The 18,637-nt window shown below is 39.0% G+C and overlaps 3 protein-coding genes across 3 annotated transcripts; all 3 read right to left on the bottom strand.

The window, feature by feature from the left end:
• Positions 1 to 745: 745 nt before the first annotated feature.
• On the bottom strand, positions 746 to 4,668 carry kitlgb (kit ligand b; the record flags this gene model as incomplete). Its single annotated transcript, XM_079455283.1, has 8 exons — positions 746 to 810; positions 1,190 to 1,377; positions 1,616 to 1,716; positions 3,055 to 3,226; positions 3,311 to 3,469; positions 4,143 to 4,199; positions 4,325 to 4,432; positions 4,645 to 4,668. The coding sequence occupies 8 exons, from the start codon at positions 4,666 to 4,668 to the stop codon at positions 762 to 764; spliced, it is 858 nt and encodes a 285-aa protein (XP_079311409.1). The 3' UTR covers positions 746 to 761.
• A 319-nt stretch (positions 4,669 to 4,987) lies between these two features.
• On the bottom strand, positions 4,988 to 13,919 carry lmf2b (lipase maturation factor 2b). The gene is made up of 14 exons (XM_079455284.1): positions 13,700 to 13,919; positions 11,673 to 11,926; positions 11,205 to 11,233; positions 10,718 to 10,899; positions 10,422 to 10,603; positions 9,773 to 9,911; positions 9,532 to 9,666; positions 9,323 to 9,428; positions 9,140 to 9,236; positions 8,641 to 8,814; positions 8,345 to 8,513; positions 7,538 to 7,649; positions 7,069 to 7,177; positions 4,988 to 6,984 (listed from the first exon to the last, which is right to left on the bottom strand). Exons 1-14 carry the CDS (start codon positions 13,791 to 13,793, stop codon positions 6,667 to 6,669), a joined length of 2,100 nt encoding a protein of 699 aa, XP_079311410.1. The 5' UTR covers positions 13,794 to 13,919; the 3' UTR covers positions 4,988 to 6,666.
• A 1,278-nt stretch (positions 13,920 to 15,197) lies between these two features.
• Positions 15,198 to 18,316, bottom strand: ovch1 (ovochymase 1). The gene is made up of 13 exons (XM_079455055.1): positions 18,173 to 18,316; positions 17,948 to 18,010; positions 17,598 to 17,784; positions 17,379 to 17,454; positions 17,105 to 17,294; positions 16,886 to 17,025; positions 16,644 to 16,797; positions 16,526 to 16,564; positions 16,239 to 16,458; positions 15,977 to 16,131; positions 15,791 to 15,892; positions 15,558 to 15,694; positions 15,198 to 15,486 (listed from the first exon to the last, which is right to left on the bottom strand). Exons 1-13 carry the CDS (start codon positions 18,312 to 18,314, stop codon positions 15,325 to 15,327), a joined length of 1,767 nt encoding a protein of 588 aa, XP_079311181.1. The 5' UTR covers positions 18,315 to 18,316; the 3' UTR covers positions 15,198 to 15,324.
• Between the last annotated feature and the right edge of the window lie 321 nt (positions 18,317 to 18,637).

Genomic DNA, 18,637 nt, shown 5'->3' with positions numbered 1-18,637 from the left:
TGTACAGCATGTGCCCTGTAAATGTTAGACTGTTAAAACCATTAAGTGGATTCAAAATAAAACCTAAGACATACCAACTCTTAATGTAAATACAATGCTAAGTTAGAGATGTCCAGATACCGTCTACGGCTTAAGGTGACCTCACCATTCTGATAAAAGTCGTAAAGCATGTTGTAAAACCTCAAAAATCTTGGCCCATTTCAGTCCACGCTCTAAATCTAACGTATTTCTAGACAAGCAAGCGCTCTGTTCCAAAGACATTTTTGATGCAACATAAACGACCATCCTCATGCGATGTGGAGCTGCCACAAAAAAGCCATTTGTTCCACGTGCAGGGGCCTGTAGGACCACTAGCCCTCCTCAAAGGCAACAACCCGCCGCGGGCACAACAGCAGACGCCTCTCTGCCACTCAACACACTCATCAAAGAGCCTCACTTCCTGCCGCATGACATCATACAAGCCTTTCCATGGCCGTTTCTTAGGATGGCTTCCCGGAGAAGCAGACACTCATTGATTGGTTAAGCCCAGCACAAGTTGTGATTTGTCTCTTCTGCTTAGTGTTTTTGTGGCAAGCAGGTATGGCTTGATGAGTAAGTCTATAGAAGTAAGTCTCTGCGTGTCGATAAAGACGTCTGATGGGTCCCTTTGTAGCCTTGTCCTTTGGCACAAGTGTAAATGTTCCATTCCCTTCATTGTCTACTTCATGAATATGGACTTCTTGCCAAAAATATCGCCATTTTTGTTGATTTCTCGTGCATTTTTAAGATGAAACCTCTGTGTCTGCACAGTCTAAAGAATCCAGCCACACCCTGTGAAGATACCGCATAGTGTGAGAAAAAATAAGCTTTGTTAGGTCTTGTTTACTATTTAGTAAACAGACTTTGTTGCTACTAAAACATAGATAACATCATATAATACAACGGTTCTCAACCAGGGTCCGTAAATGTTGATGGGGCCCCCCAAAATGTTTTCAAGTGAATTTGAAATAAGTTTCACTATATTTTATTAGCTTAACATTTAAAAACAGAATTAAACTTTACCATTTTTACTATAAGAAAATTAAAAACTTTGCTACTTATTTATTTATTAATTTATTCAATATATATACAATTCTTTTTAAATAAATAAAAGTTAAAAATAATGATTTGGACCTCCTCCGAGTCCAAGAAAGAAGGTAAACTTTTGTACCTATCCTGCTGACTGTGGGAACTGGACACAGGGCCCCCTCGCGTAGATGCGTCTAAAGGCTCAGGGATAAGTTGCACATCTCCTATCTGGGGCCCAAGTCTGCTTTCTGCAGCTTCGTCACAGGGTTCATATAAAACGGGTGTCATTTCTGGCCTTCTTTGAGAACAACAACCTCCTCTTCTGAATACCTAGAGAAGAAGTCACAATAACTTACGCAAGCACTTGCAAGCAAACGCTGTCATACCTTCACAAGTATGTGTGAGTGCTCATGATATGTTAAGCTACCACAAGGAAAAAATGTCAAAAATGTCATATTGTGCCTTCGGGGCCTCTGTACAACTGTGAAGCAGGGAAAGACACCTGCGTTGGCAATCATGGTTATATGATGTTAGTTTAATAACTGCTTGAGGTGCGATATTAACCCACCACTTTAATGGTAAGAACCAGTACCGCCATGCTGGGGATGATGAGCAGCGCCAGGAGTCCATGAATCGCTCCGTTAATTCCATTCTGCTGTTTGTGTTTGCCTGTCAGATCATATTGACATTATTTAACTATTGTATATTGCTTATAAAACATTCTCACTATAGTTATATATCAATAGCATTAATAGGAAGGTGGTCTTCCTTAATGGGATAGGTCATCCAAAAAAACCTTCAACAGGTCATTCAGGTTTGGTATGACATGAGGGTCATTTTTGGGCTAAATGTCCTTTAACCAACCCTTCAACAGAGGAATTTTAAAACTGAGGAATTTGCCTGTTCCTTTTTTCTTGCACTAAAACTAATTGGTGACGGAAGCATGTTTATAAGATAAAAGCGTAGTACCATAGAGATATAACTAAAATGGCCCATTCTGCCCCATTTTCATTGTAATTTCATTGAGCAACCAGCATAGTCACAAGGTGAGTAAATGAAGACAGAATTTTTTGAGTGAACTATGTCTTTAACATTGTTCACTCGTCAAGGAAGGCTGTCCACTAGATGTTGGAACATGACTGAAGGGATTTGCCCCCATTCAGACACAAGAACATCAGTAAAATCAGACTCTGATGTGGTTTGGCCCACAGTCTGCATTCCAGCTCATTCCAATATGTTAAATGGGATCTAGGCATTTAGGAAGCTCTTCCACGCCCAAACTGAAAACCCAATTTTTTCATACAAATGATAAAACCAAAGCATTGAGATCTCACAAAGCATTGGTAATTAAAAGGAGGTGTACACATCTGTTGGCGACATGCAATGTACCAAAACACAATTAGTGCTACACTCCTGTCTTGAAAACAGGATGTTTATTGATTTACCTACTGTAATGCGTGTAGTGTACACACGCCCACGTTTTGTTTCAACAACAAGTGTGCAGGCCCACACAGAATATGCACTTTACATTGGAACGTTTGCCATTTACAGATTCTTTTTTTCCCTCAGTCTGTTTATTGAACTTTTTATTTGATTCATATAACGTTACCGGCACAAAGGTAAAAGTTTGATTTCCGTGAAAAGAAACTAATAAAATAAACATTTATAAAATAGTTTTAATATTATCGTGGTCACATGACTGCATGAAACAACAGGACATTCTCTTTAACGCAGAGAATATTGTTACATTCCATGTTACCTTTGACAAGGTCCATCTGGATAAAATGGATTTTTATGTAATTTGACCCATCTCATACTATAACTCATATCTCTAAGCAACATCTATGATTAGAGGATAAAGAAAAGAAGATGCTTGTGAAACGTTTCCAAGTCATCATTTGTTATTTGAAATATTCCAATAAATACCATACCATAGAGTTTACACTGAGGTATTATCGTACAGGGAGATCTTGATATTATTTCATCCCTAATATTTAGCACAATCACCTGGTGTGAAAGGGGCGGCTGCATGGCTCTGGCAGGGTGGAGGAGTGCAGTGATGAATCTCCCTGAGTGTGGACCCAGCTGCAATAAGAACCTCTTTAACATGTGCAAAGTACCGCCTAGTTGGCCATTTCACCCTTCTGTAGTGACACTTAAATGTTTGCATTGTTACCTCCTAAGAAAACCAAACAAACAAGTGTTATTTGACAGCCATGACAACTCAATTGAAGAAACAGGAGTGTGAATAAGAGTAAATTACCAGCTCCTCATTATCCAGGGTAAAGCGAAAGCCCTGCAGCATTGTAATAAAAATGGTGATGTTTGCTCTGTTGGTGGATATGTTGCCAAACTTGAAGGCTAATGTTTTTAAACTGCTTTCAACTGGGTACAGATTAAGATGTAGCCAGCAGACTCCACCCTTAAACATTGGAAAAGTGGTTAGATGGGACTGTGGGGATTTCAAAAACCACAACAACTCATGTTCCAGAAGTGTGCGAATACAGTGGGGTGCAAAGGTCTGAGGTTACATAAAGATTATGGAATTTCCCCAGAATTTGAGAATATGAACATTTGATCCTGAACATAAACAAAAGTCACAAATTAAATAAGTCATTTTGTGGAATCAACTATGTTCATTTTTTTTTTAAAGGTCAAGATTCCTTGCTTCCATTCAAGCATGCAAGAAGCTCTTCCGAAAATTCCTAAAACATGCAAGTTTTATATGGATTGACAGGTTTTGCACAAACTTGTTGAGTCCAGGACGGTTTGAGTGCGAGTTGATATTGACGGCCCCCTTTGACCCCTCTGTATATTATTGCACATAAAAAGTGCAATTTTAAAGACACAATTTACAGAAATATAAAAATGATCTTATAATTTATGTTTCAAAAGACATAAATTAACCCACTGGATGACATTAATGATAGACGGATATGGATTACAGAGCATAAGAAGTTTTTTTTTCTAGTTAACCGAAGAAATGAAGTCATATACATCTAGGATGGCACGGGTATGAGATCATTTTTATATTTTAGTGAATTATCTCTCAAACAACAACCAGGTCGTCAAAAATGAAAACTTTTCGCACTTACCACGTTTTTGGAGATGAAATTGACAGGCACTCTGTAATCACTGGGAATATTTTCACTCTGATCATCATAAAAAATAAAATCTGGATTATTTTAGGAGAAACTCTAACATGCAGTTTTAAACTATAGCTGTTAAAGAAAATTAATTAAGAATGCATTCCTAAAAACTTGGTTGTGCATCTTACCAGTGTTCCCAGCGTGGCCACATCATCTGTCAAAGGGCTTCCAAAAACACCTGAACACGTCACAAGCCCGGAAAAAAGCAATACTAATACACAAATGCTTTCTCCAATCTATAACGACAAGTCAGAAGACATTAAATAACGCGCAACTCCAAACACCTCTCCAAATTAGATCCACCTCCCCGCCTCCCACGTCAATATATTTTAACCTTTCCATTAAGGGCAACATTTGCACCTTAAAATGATCCCACTTTCGAAAGATTAGAAAATGAATCGAGCCGCGGCGCATTTACGCGCGCCTCTCCTAATGTCCGCGTACTCACCTTAACTTCCCTCATGTGGAACATATGGGAATATTAAAAACAAATCAGACGTGTTTCGTTATTTTCTTCGCTTTCCCCGGCAGCGGAATGTAGGCATGTTTGCGCCTGTAAGTATTCCTCAGTTAATCACAGCACTGGTTCGGGATCAGTGCTTTGGCGTGTCTTTATGCTACGGTCCCGATGGAGAGCATGGCGTGCTCAGCGCGCGACGCCTGTGCGCAATTTTGCCCCGCAGCGCTTCTGCGAAATGAATGGGGGCGGATGGACGTCTCTGTGTTTTAGAGGTAGGGCGCTTTGACTCACTTTTAATGTGTAAAATAGAGAAAACTATTCAAGCCGAGTTGCGTGACTCATGCGGACTTTAATAACAAAGGCCACATGGGAGTTTTGTGTGACACGAAACAAAATTGACATCTTTTGACAGAGAGCCGTTATTTGGCGTCTTTAATTGACCACTGACTTGTACGGTGTAGGCCTACATGTTATACATTTACGGAAATGAATCACAGTAATGAAAGTAATTACGAGATGACCTACAATAATTGCACCTTACATTTACATTGATGCATTTGGCAGACGCTTTTATCCAAAGCGACTTACATTGCATTGTACTATACATTTTGTTTCTAAATTTGTACAATCCCTGGGATTGAACCCATGTTCTAACTACTGAGCCACCTGAAAGCACAATAAAACATTAAATAAAGCACTATAAATACATCTATTTATCCTAGTGCGCTATTACTATTACTACCCTTGTTTTTCCATAGATTGTGTAAACAATGCATTCAAACTAAGCTTAAGGAATCCTTGCTGAAAAAAGCTATATCATAGAACTCCACGGTAATAATGGGATATTGTATTAGTAATTATAATGGCTTGTGTGTGGTCTCTACTGGTAAACTTTCCAGAATGTATTGGTGGGATGTAATGTCAAATGGAAACACTCATACTGGAATAGGCTCCAAAACACCCTAAATAAAATAAAACAAGTTTGTAATGGTTTTAATGGTATACAGCTAATGCTTCAAAGTGGTGTTTAATTGAAAACTTTTCGGGATTTAAAAAAAAAAGCAGGGAACATTAAACTACATCAACATAACTCATTTAGTGTTTTCCATTAAACTAAATGAAAATCTAACTGCATTAATTTTGTACATTTGTTTTTGGTTTAATTGACATTTGTTAAAATTGAAGTTGATCAGGCGTCTGAGATTGTATTGTGTCTTGATTTTTCTTTAAGGGGCCACAAAGGCACCTTACACAAGCGGGCTCACATTTAAAAGAGGTTTGAGCATCGCTGATCAAACTAAATGCAAATGCATTATTTAAACTAACTATAATGAAACGATAATTAGTTTAAATATTACATTCAACATGAATATATTATACTACAATAAACTATATTAAAAGAAACAAATTCTCTGACTAAGCAGGGTTTGGAAAAAAACAAATCCACATATAACATTCAGATGCTTTGTGCACAGCGCCACCTTGTGTCGACAACAAAACCTGCAATTCTAAATTAAATGTATGATTGACAGGTAGATTTAGTCTTGACGGAATGGGTGTATGCGGTACGTGTAAACGAACAATGTAGGGTGAAGCCTAATAGTTTTTTAGAACATGAGCTATAAAACATTTCACGTTTTAAACGGATTGTACATTCTGAATGTACGTAATAGAAAATAATTAAGTGAAAACAAAAAACTACTAACAAAAAATGTATCGACAACCATTTAATAAGATAAATAGCATGAGAGTGGCATTTGTGCTTCTGTTGTAACCTTTGAGACGTCCACTGCGTATAAAGACGGGTGTAACAATCGACAGCTTAAAAATAGACTCTTTGAACATTCAAAAACCAATTGACTGACATACACAGAGTGGTTCTGCCACAAAGAGAAAGCTTCAGAAAATCCAATGAAGTGGCAAGAATTGATCTTAGAAAATGTACACCTGAGAAAAATCATTTGTCAGCGCATCTTGCCAAACAGAAAGGCACAAAGTGATCGTACAAGCTTATTTCCTTTTGCGTGGGCTCCTTTCCGAGTCCAACTTTCTGTCCTCAGAGTTGTCCTTCTTGTTTCCCCGGATGGACGCAGATGCCCCGTGGCTTTTCTCTATGGATACCGCTGATTTTTTTGTCTTGGGATCAGCTGTAGGCGATTTGAGTTTTTGGCCTCTTGAAAAGAAGGCTTTGACGAGGAAGATACCCGCTAAAGTTGCTAACAGTGTCGAAAGTACTAGGGACCCCGAGAGACCCTTCACCTGTTTCCGCATGAACGTCAGTGATTGGGATACAGGTGTGTCTGAGCTAGGCTCAACTGGGAACTTTTTCTGCACAAAAACACAAAATGTTTAAAGTTTGTTCAAAACATATGAAAGGATAACACCTCTTGCAATAATCTGAAACAACTTCACCTCAAGTCCAGACTGTTCCAACATTTTCTTAAGAGCAGGGTCATCAAGTTTCACAATGGGCAGAAACTCCCCAGAGTATGACCTTCGCCACCACGCCTGTGGATTGGACCTTGCAAGATGACAAGTACAAAAAAGTAAAAATAGATTCAGGCTGCAGTGCTGTTTCAGTTCCAGTTCAGGCTTAAATATGCACGACAAGCTCAATGCTTTACTATAAGAGTGATTTTTTAAACAAAACTTGTTTTCAATCATATAGGTTAAAATACACAAACCATAAACAGAATTAATCAACAATTTAAATATTAATACATTTGTGAGTTATTTACACAAAAGTGTGTTCTATGAATAATTTAAAAGCATAATCTCCTCATCCTTTTTTACATTAAAAAGAAAAAACAATGCATCTCTCACTCACAATCACATTATTATGAAGATTAAAGTATCAAAAATTATTCTGTGACCAACTCACTTGTCTTTCGCTGGATCTGTAAAGTGGTATTTGTACATTTTGGCTTTGATGAAAATTGGCGGTTTCTTACTGAAGGGATATTGTGCTTCATCTGCCTGGAGCAGACCTACAACTACAGTAAATAAATGTGAGAGACTGAGAGCAACATCATGTTAAACAATTAATCCAGAATGGAAAAAGTGAGCAATTACACATTGCAAATTCAGTGATAAATGTATGAGAAATTAATGAAAGCAAAACAATTATAGGCCTACAGGTCACATGCACCAGCCACAATAAAAAATTAAGAGACCATTTCAATTAACCATTTATATGTATGTGTTTAAATCAAATTATTGTTTTTGTTTAATCCTGTGAACTACTAGCAATATTTCACCCAAATTTCAAATAAAAATATTGTTTCTACTGGCAGAAAAATGAAAACTGGAGAAACAGGACAAAATAACAGAATACATGCCCTGTGTTTTTCAGACCAAGTTCAGATACACTTTTGTATTGAGGAAAAGTTCAAACATTTATTTTTATGCGATGACATTGATTTTTATCACAGTTTTCATGCGTCTCGTCTTGCTGTCAGCCATTCACATTGCTGAAGGATGACTTTGTCACTCCTGGGGTTTGGATTTGATGAATTTCAACAAATACTGGACCGGATTGTCCCCAATACATCTAGAAAAGCTGATTCAATTAAAATTTGGTATGGTCTCTTAAAATTTTGTCTGCGGCTGTATATCTCAATATATTACAACATAATATAACAATATCAATATTAATACTATATATTATGGACCTCCTTGGAACACTTACCTTGCGGTTTGCCCTGTAAGAGGCTTTGTACGAGGCCTGTAAACCATGGGCTTTCATTATGCCCCCCTTGGGCTGCTTGCCACATCATCCACTCCAACCGCGGCTGGTGGGCTCCTGCTATAGGTGGGGCTGCATTCACACTTCCTGGTTTATACATGAGATTAATTTCCTGTAACAGGATTATAATACAGAAATCCACTGAGAATAACCTTAAAACTTTCCTTTGAAACTTTTACCATTCGGAAAATAAAAGGAGGACTTAGTCTGTTGTGGAAGTTACCCATTTTCCTTCTTACCGTCCATGTTAAGCCATCTTGACTGCCTTCTAAAATGATCTCAGGTCTGCCTTCAACAGATGTTGCTCTGTGCTGGATACCATACGCCCCAACAAGCTGGTACTTCTCCAAGGCACTGTAAGCTTCTCGTACCTCGGGTAAAACTTTACTTCCTGTGATGGCTGTGTATGGCACCTGAGAGTCCCAGGAGAAAAAGATTTGCTTGTTCATTAAAAATGAAATATAAAAGTAGGGTAAGAATGGTTGTCATATTAAAGATATTATGATTATGAACAGCAGAGGGCACTACAGTATCATACAGCAAAATACAGGTAAGGACAAACAATAACGCAATAAATAGTAATCTAGGGTATATAGTGTGACCATCACATTAACAGTACATTTATCACAATATTGTTATTTTGTGCAGACTAACAGTATATCTCATTGCATTATCATGCACTTGTATGTTTACAATCCAGGCCAATAAAATGTAAGGCATTACATTCATATAACTTACCACGCTGAGGGCGAAGATGCCCGCTGCTGCTGCCGTCATGGCCGTCCACTGTATGAGGGACCAGAGCTTGCTCATGAAGCCACGTTTGCACACACACCTTCGATTAAACACATGATGTCATTCTTGGCTTGTGTCCCGTCACTACAGCCACGGGCTGAGATTCAGTGGAAAACAAAAACTTACTGTAACATGGCCGCTACAGCTTCCCAGGTGAATGACAACACAGCAACCCAGATAGTGGCCACCTGAACGAACTTTAGAAACTCGTCAAACTCTCTTTCTGTGAAATCTGAAATAAAAAAGATATACAGGTATGCATTTATAGTCTTGCTATTCCAAGTAAACAGAACAAAAATGTTGATAACTCACATTGTACATTACAGAATACTCACCTGTTTGAGATGACAATGTTTTTTCTTCCCAGTTGATCTGCAGTTTGAAGAGTTTAACTTCACTGAACAGAATCAAGACGTAGACAGACAGCTCCAGCAGCAGACCCAGGATAGAGACCAAAGACTGTGTCCATGCTGAAAACCAAAATAAATCAAAGTTCAATAGTAAATAAAAGACAGCTTGAACGAAAGGTCTCTTTGGAAAAACATTTTGGAAAACTAATGAGTAATGAGGTCATACTTCTGGTCGTTTTCTTATTTTTTTGAGCGGGAGAGGAGCTGAAATGATCGTCGTCAAGCAATGAGAAGCTCAGGGCGATGCTCAGCAGATTCAGAAGACTGCAGCTGCCCATGAGGATATGGCAAACTTGGAGAAACAGCTAAAGAAACGGATACAAAAGAAAGGTAAGTGAAAAATCTTCCAGAAGAACATAAAGACACATCAAACATTAAATGGACAGTACAAAGACATTTAATATAGCTGCAAACAGCGATGATGGGCCCAAGCCATCAATGCAAAAGCAATTTGTCCTACTATGGTAGTCAATGGGGGCCAAGAACTGTTTGTCTACAAGCATTCTTCCAAAAATATTTTTCTGTTTTCATAAGAATTGTTTTGGAACAAACACAGATTTGGAACAACTCGAGTGTGAGAACATGATAGAATTGTAATTTTTGGGTGAACTGTCTCTAAGGAACCGGTGCGATGTAGTCATGTTTAAAACAACAGAAAATAATAATATTGTAAATAATATCATAAAATAATATTAACGCATTGTGAAAAACAAAAATATTATTTGTGCTGCCATGTAAATTAAAAAAAAACGAAGGTGACCTTTTATTTGCTAGCATGCGCAAGGATACAGAATATTGTAAATACTATAACAAACCTGAATATAAAACCCAACAAGTCTCAAACGCCGAATAGGGGCAAAGAACATCAGAAGAGGCACCACGATCTCACACTGTAACAGAACCACGGCATTAAACCTCAGCAACCAATCGGGAAGCTGATGGACGTACCAGGCCAAAGGGGTGGGGCTCATCTGGTTTTCAAAATGATGACTTAACGCTGCAAAAGAGGTTGAACACGAGATGAATCAGGGTTTCATGCTTCATACTACATGAATGCCTTAGATGCTTCACTATATCTGAACCATGATGATATTAAAATGATTCAGGGTACCTGAGAGTTTCCACCAGGCAGGGTCACCGCTGGCCAGCTTACTCACACCTATGCCGAAAGTCAGTCGGAAGTACAGCCAGCGGGTCAACCAAAAGGTCACAGAGTCATGGTTCCTGCACACAGAGCAACGGAATGGAGCCACAAGGACAGCCAGAAACCCGGCCTCCAACAGCAGTATGTCCCTGTGAAGAGAATGACAAAGAATTATTTCTCATCCTTAGATGGAAAGTGATGCTTGCCTGTGCAAAATGTGCCATCATGGTTGCCAATTTTTTAAGCAAATATTTTTTACCTTCCGACCTTATCAATAACGGGTAACGTGTATTTTCCAAATAGTGGACAATGGTGTTTTTATAGGATGCATGAAATCTAATGGGCAGAAGACTTTAGACATTGTGCTAGGCAGAATTTGACTTGCAAATGTTTTCTCTGCAGCTTCACAAGCAAACGGTTAAGGCTCACATTGGTTAAACGCAATGTGACTCACCATTCTGAGTGAAGGAAATCACCCCCAACCTAAAAAACAAAACAACAATCATGCTGAATGATGCACACAGGTAAAAAGCTCTTTAAATAAGCATTTAAAGTGATAGTTCAACCAAAAATATAATCGCTGTCATTTCAAACCTGTATGACTTTCTTCTGTAGAAGACAAAAGGAGATATTTTGAACAATGGCGGTACCTAATCACTTCTATTGCATGGACACAAAACTAATGCAAGTGAATAGGTACCGGCGATGTTCTTACCAACATTCTTCAAAATATCTTCTTTTGTGTTCTGCGGGGGAAAGACAGTCATAAAGCTTTAAAATATGACAGAATTTTCATTTTTGGGTGAACTATCCCTTTAACTTTATGGCCAAAAGTATATTTTCAAGCCATGGATACAATTCACAAACATAAGGCAACGTGAGACCAAGAATATTAAATTGCTATAAATATACATGTACTAACATTATATATTGAGAGGTAGAGGGCCCACAGGCAGAGGTAGATCAGACTGTTTCTCAGGAGCCCGAGTAGCACAGCACCCAGACTGAGTACCACTCCAAGCACACAGATGAGCTCCAGGGCATGTTGGGGCTCCAGACCCAGAGACGGGCCCAGCCACAGCAGGGATGGGGAGACCCGAAACTGCTCCAGCAGGGGTCGCTGCACCTTGGGCATCAGCAGGCGCACGGGGATCATACCATCATCGCCATACAAACCTGTCGAGAGACACAAGCTGATGCCTGGCTGACAACATCAAGGCCACATCAATTTTAACCAATGGCTGTCCTGTCTGTGTGACTTCTGACTGATTGTCCACAAAACGGGTTGTTTGGTACTGACTTTATTATCGTAGTGATGAGTGAAATATATAAAAGTGACTATATGGAAAAACAGATGATATTTCATCAGCTCATCACTCTGCAAAATTGCATCTTTGGAAAAGCTGACAGATTCTCCCTTCGGGGGTTGCATGTATAATATGTTGTGTTTGTTTTGTGACAAACAGAATGAAACAACACGTAAACGTTATTTTAACCAAACTATATTGCCATGTTGACGAACAAAATACAAACTTCTTGTGTGGCTTTGTTTTAACCCGTACACAGCAGATGTGGCGTTGAAACCACTGTACACTTGAAAATACAGCTGTAGGGTTCTTGATAACAGGGAGTGTACAAACAGACAGCGGCACAGTGCCGTAAGTTCCAGAAAGACTTCTTTACTGTAACAAAACAACTTTCCGAAGTGTCTCCTCATGAGGATGGCAGTTGAGGAAGTTACAGGTCCACATTTCTATTGCACATGTCACAGCAAGAGTGAGCACTTACCGGCTGGTTTTAGTTAGAGAACAGGCTACGTATTGTGCCAAAGCCAACAAATGAGTCACAGGCCACGACTACTTCTCTTTTGCTCTCTTGAAGTGATTCTGCAATAAAATCCAGTTCTGCCACAAGAAATCTCTCCCGCCGGGCCCGCCCCATCAAATCACAATGCAATGTGGGATATACACAACACGGAAATGAAACCGTGCTGTGGTGTTCCTTATTTGTGGCAAGACAAGACAGTGTGATGGTGGTAAATCTGGGACAAACTACACAGGTCAACTATTCCTAAATATCCAAGCAATGGAATTTTATTGTTGTAGCCTGCACTTCATAACTCATTGTTGTTTTGCATAATGCATATTTTTATGTCAATTAGGAAGCATCAATGAGTTGTGCAGTTTGAGATAAATATTGTATTGTGTTGTGTTTACACTCACACCCAGAAACATGCAAAAAATGACTATTCCTAAATGGGATAGTTATTGCACATATTATTATTTAAACACAGAATTAATTAGATTCACTGTATGTGTAACTTCACCCACTGTATGCACGTTTGTACTAACTTTTTGGTCAGCAATGCTATTACATGCATTCAATACTACTACTAATACAATGTTACTAAATCGAAAACGCATTCTTGCACAATTCTTGATCAATTGTTCGTTGTTTTACATGGAAATAAAGGTTGTTGCACACGAATGCACGGTCCACATGGCATACACGTGAAACACTGAATGTTTCTGTATAAAACAATAGGCCATTCAAATGATGACGGGTCACTCACTCACTGCTATGCGTACCGGCGGGGCTCCCAAACATCAGCAAATGTGAAGAATCAAAATATGACGTTGTGCTTCATTTACGTGGGGACAAAATGCCATCTGTAAGAGCTGAAATCCTGCGAATCGATTACAATGGAAAACGAGATGCGCCATTCTGCATGGAACTAGCGTGTAGCACGAGGTCCAAAAGATGTGAACCCAAAGTTTGCATTTAATAACGAGACCGCAGTCGCGGGAGAATGCGCAATTCACTTTAACGAATGAATGAACCGCAGGTTTTGCCACCACCAGACATTCCAAAGCATGGGAGAAGTTCAAGTGCAACCATTTATTACTGCCGCACCCAAAATCCAACAATCGAAGACACAAACTTCCCTACCTGGTATCTGGATGTAGATGGATGCGAAAGCGCACACGTAAATGAGCGCAATGCTCCAAAGGAACATTTGTCTAGGCGTTTTTACTTCCCCCATCTTGTCGGTTTTTGGAAGGATGAGGTGTCACTTTGTAACGGCGCTTGAGCTCGGTCAGACGCTCATTGGAAATATGATGACGCGGAACCGGAGGGGTGGAGTTTTAATTGTAGCACATGCGTGCACACCACTATCAGAGTCAAATGAATCTTTTTACCTTATTATTTGGGATCTCACTATAAAATGTAGTATAGTACAGTAGACCACGATTATTGTATATTATATTATATATACAGTAGTTGCATGCCATCTTTAGTGATGAAAACATTTCTTGTCTTTAACAGTTTTAATTCATTATATAGAATAACGATTACTGATGACAAATTTTAAATCATTATTTTTAATTGTATGAAATTATTAAACATTATTAAATATTAGCATTGTACGCTGGTTATGGATTTTAGTCATTAATATTATTTTTTATATTTTTCCCCAATTCTAGGGCCCCACTATAAAATGTTATAGTGCTGCATTAGATGGAATAAAGACTACAGATGACAAATGTTCCTCTTTTTTTACAACCAGCTTTATAGGTTCATTTCAGCATCTTCCTTTCAGTAGATGTGTACTACAATTTGTTCTGACCTCTACTTTCGAAAATATCTATTTTAAAAAACTATAACATTTAAAAAATGTTACACACACAACCTATTGCGCAACAGTAGGCCAATAAGCATATTTAAAATTGCGAGAAAATATACTTTTAACATAATACGCTTAAAGGACTAGGTGTTATAATTCCACTATTTCAGCACAGATGAATTTTCCAAATAGGACATTTACCACCACTTATGCATGACAGAGGGAGCAGTCAAGAATGTGAATTTAGGAAAAGGAGGTCTGAGGTTTCACTGGGTTCACCGGGTAGGCATCCTCTGTGTTTGGGGGATTAATGCTTATAGAAATAGATACTTACCTTTCCTTGCCATTATCAGAGAGACATCACATGAGTTGGGATCACTTTCATCACATCCGTTATCCTGAAAGATGCCTTTTGTTGAGGTGCTGCTGATAATGCCCTTTGTATGTTCCCAATCAATCAACGTACCAATTATTGTATTATTTTTAATGCGATTTTATGTTCTTCTATACTAGTCACTAACCTCTTGTATTCAATACATTACATATTTAATCTAAGGTTCTTAGACAATTAGAGAATTGTTAGAATTCGCTAATTATGATAATTTATATGCTCATACATTGTGTAAACTCCATGATTAGAACCAAGACTTTAAAATATAAAGAGACTTGAGCGTCCACTAAAGAATATATTTTATGTGTGTTATGTGTTTTATATTATTTCGCACACCTGGAGGCCTGTTCATGCAGATTTTTACACTTCACTTAGAGCAATTTAATTTGCACGCCACTGGAGGGTGCCATTCAAATATAAAAGCTAGATTTAAAACAGAAATCTATGAGCCTTATTACTCAAAGGTATGTTTAACCACTGCTAATGTAAAGATGACAAATCAATAACTGTGCCACACAAACCGACTTACAATTTTTTAAATATGCTTTATTAAAGATTTCAGGTATTTTTTATCCAAGTTTGTATCCACGAGTAAAAGGCTGACACTCGGGTGAATACAGCTGGTTTCGGTGGTTTGCATTTCTTGCCTCCCCATGTCGTCAGTCCAACAAGGTAATACAGCCCATTTTTCTGACACATAAGAGGTGCACCAGAGTCCCCCTGCAAAATGTGTACAATAAATTGTGACGGTTTAATATTGAACACAGACTCAAATGACTAACACACAGTACCAAGCAGGAGGTGGATGCTGCTGCGTCTGTGCATAGAAGAGATTTATTGCCAACAATTTCTCCCCAGCCAGCTTTGCAGACATTCTCAGAAAGTATTTGCACCCTGGCCATATGAAGAATATCAGGGTTCAGGTCCACTAGCATGAGAAAGAAATATATTACCTGTAAATGCTCATGTTATTAATATGTTTGAATTCTGTTTTGAGAAGCAAACTGACAATGTGTAAACTCACAGGTAGCTTTTCTTGGCCCCCAGCCTGCCGTCACACAAGACAATTCTTCATTAACCATATTATCATAATTTCCCATTATGCACACCGGGAATATTGTTGGTCCTAGATGGAGCACACATACAGAACACAACAATTATAATTGTTCTGAGTCCCTGTTTTAAAACCAAGAGAAGGTTGTTTCTCAACCTATTCGAGCTGGGACAGTTAGGCGGATCATGGAGAGATCGGACATAGGTGGGAAGCTGCCGTTGTAGGCCAGACTCTGCACGCTTTTCACAGCTGAGGTCTGGCCAGACAAGAAGTTGAGGTCATGAACCCCTAAAAACACAGCATCTCCATCCCTGAAGACAAAACATCAGGACACTAAAGGGCAAAGACTCAGTGCAAATTATACAAAATGTCCTCACATAAAAAGTTAAAATGATCAGAGAATAATATAAATGATTACTTGGCAAGGCAGTGGCGGGGTGCAAGTACCCAGCTGGGGTGAACGAGGACACCACTACAGTAATGCAGGTCGTCGCTTTGCAGGCTGACCTGCCATGGCCAAGAGTGAGGACACGCTTCGCTTACATTGTCCACCTTGAATGTTCCATCCTCAACCGGAACCAGCTGTGCCAAGCCATAGGGCAGTTGGCAGGGGTCCCCATTGACCTGCCCACAATGAGCTAAAACCCCATAATTAAAAAATACATGGATAATGATTTAATACAGTCAAATAAGAGAGAGTCTTACCAGCTGATTCCATTACAGAGTCAGCTGCCTTCAGTTCACCTGTAAGGATGATTATTTAAATTAAATTATAGTGGTCTCTGGCTACGGTTTTAAATGCCATCTCAATTCCAGTTCATACCATGTATTGTTGAATTAATCCATTGTTTGTAATGGAAAAGTGTTGTGTAGACCCCTGGTTTTTTGGCCCGACCGCACCCGACCCCCCAGCTGACCACTCCAGCTAGCGTGTACCGCTCGCCTGTGAAGCAGGAAAGGGGACCACCAGAGTCCCCCTGAACACACACCCAGAGTACAGATACATTGTAAATGCACTTACACTGAATTTATTTTTATAATTTTTTTAAATCAGCAAATGTTTACCTGACAAGCATCCATTCTGCCAGCATCCGCCCCTGCGCACATCATAAATGCGTGCATTTTTCCTCCAAAAAACTGTCTACATGTCTCCGGCTTAAAAACAGTTACATTGACCTCTTGGAGTCTGAAGGCACGAGGACCATCTACAAAGTGATTACACATTTAAAATAACACCATGCATATTTGTAATATTTCTTTGTATATGTGGTAACAGGAGCTTACTTTCTCTAATGGCACCCCAGCCAGTGACAGTACATGTTTCCTGAGATAGTACGTCACTGTTCCAGATGGCGACTGGTCTCACACACTCATTAAACAGCAGTGGATTCTGCAGTTTAAGCAGGGCAACATCATTCTCATTTGTCTTCTGGGTGTAGTTCTCATGAGTAATAACTTTTTCCACCTTTACAGTCTTCAAATTAAACATAATATTAATATCATAATGCTTTGACTTACAGTATCCACACTCACACGTAAACCGAAAGCAGACCCTTACTTGATGGCAGGATTCATTCGCATTCTCTAAATCGTGTCTTCCGACCACTGCAATCCATAGCGACGCCTTTTTGTAACTGATGATGTCCAAGATGTTTGTTAAAAGTATATATATATATATATAAACAAAATTAATGCATCAATTCTTTGTCTAATACCCATATTATGAGGGATGTTTCTTCACATTTCTTTATGCATATTTGATATTTTGTAGATTTACCGTTTGAAGCAGTGGCTTGCCGTGACCACCCAAACCTGGTTAAGGATGGCTCCCCCACAGGCTGGCAAGTCATCGTACTGTAGTGACACTTGCCAGGGCCAGGAATGTGCCCATGCCTCTTGCCCACCTATAATCCGACTCTCCTCCTCATCCTCCTCTCTGATGAATGCACGTATACCGGCCATATCTACAAAACACAACCGAAACCCTATGATTTCATATTTGTTTTTTCATGACCGCTGATTCCAAAATTACACAATGTTATTTTGCATTGCAGAAATTCACGAGGCTTATAAGAAAATAGACAATTTCAATTACTTTGACACCAACTTAACACCATAATATCTTACCGTGACAGCCCTTGTCAAAAATGCAATCCGTCTCAGCTGACAGGCCCACATTAGCATTAGTTTCTGCATTTAAATAAAACATTCAGTAATATAAGTGATCGATAAAAGTCAAATACTCTTAGTTACAACCTCAGCAGAGTTATTTCTAGGGGCTATGATTTACGTCATCAACAACACACTCAAGATCAGCACTTTTGTTATTATGTATAAATCAATGGGCCTCACCCGGATCGGCATTACACAAATTAAGATGGAATATTAGAATGAATAAATAGTTTATACACATGTTCACAAACGCTAGTTTAAAATGGAAGAAGGAGTGCGGACAATACGCTCCAGATGGAGATACAAAGCACGTACAATCCATTTGCACCTGTCAAACACAATCAGCGAGTAATTAAGTCTGCGCTGCGCAGATTGGTCGACGTATGACATCGGAGTATCGCGAGAGCCATTTGAAAGCTGCTCGTTTGAACTGTTCTCGCGGTACGTTCATGTCGAATGATCTGAGAGGAGCAACTCCGGTTTTAGCCGTTAGAGGTCAACACTGCCTTGTAAAACCTAAAACCGTGAAAAGACTTAATTGGGCCATTTAACGTTAACAAAACAGAACAATTACTTTTCTTTTATTTCTTAGGAAAGTAACTGTTTTATAGTAAACGTGTATTAAGCACGTTTTCTGGCTTGATT

This window comes from Barbatula barbatula (assembly GCF_947034865.1).
Source record: "Barbatula barbatula genome assembly, chromosome: 4".
NCBI lineage: Eukaryota > Metazoa > Chordata > Actinopteri > Cypriniformes > Nemacheilidae > Barbatula > Barbatula barbatula.
Note: the sequence above shows the minus strand (reverse complement) of the source record. Positions and strands in the feature narration are given on the sequence as shown.

Coding starts and splice junctions, on each gene's coding strand:
- ovch1 (XM_079455055.1), bottom strand. CDS start 18,314: ATGGATTGTACGTGCTTTGTATCTCCATCTGGAGCGTATTGTCCGCAC. Junction 17,295..17,378: donor CGAATGAATCCTGCCATCAA/GTAAGGGTCTGC, acceptor TTTAATTTGAAG/ACTGTAAAGGTGGAAAAAGT. Junction 16,132..16,238: donor CCCCGCCACTGCCTTGCCAA/GTAATCATTTAT, acceptor TTTTGTCTTCAG/GGATGGAGATGCTGTGTTTT.
- lmf2b (XM_079455284.1), bottom strand. CDS start 13,793: ATGGGGGAAGTAAAAACGCCTAGACAAATGTTCCTTTGGAGCATTGCG. Junction 11,234..11,672: donor TCTACCTCTCAATATATAAT/GTTAGTACATGT, acceptor TTTGTTTTTTAG/GTTGGGGGTGATTTCCTTCA. Junction 8,815..9,139: donor GCATCTTCGCCCTCAGCGTG/GTAAGTTATATG, acceptor TGGGACTCTCAG/GTGCCATACACAGCCATCAC.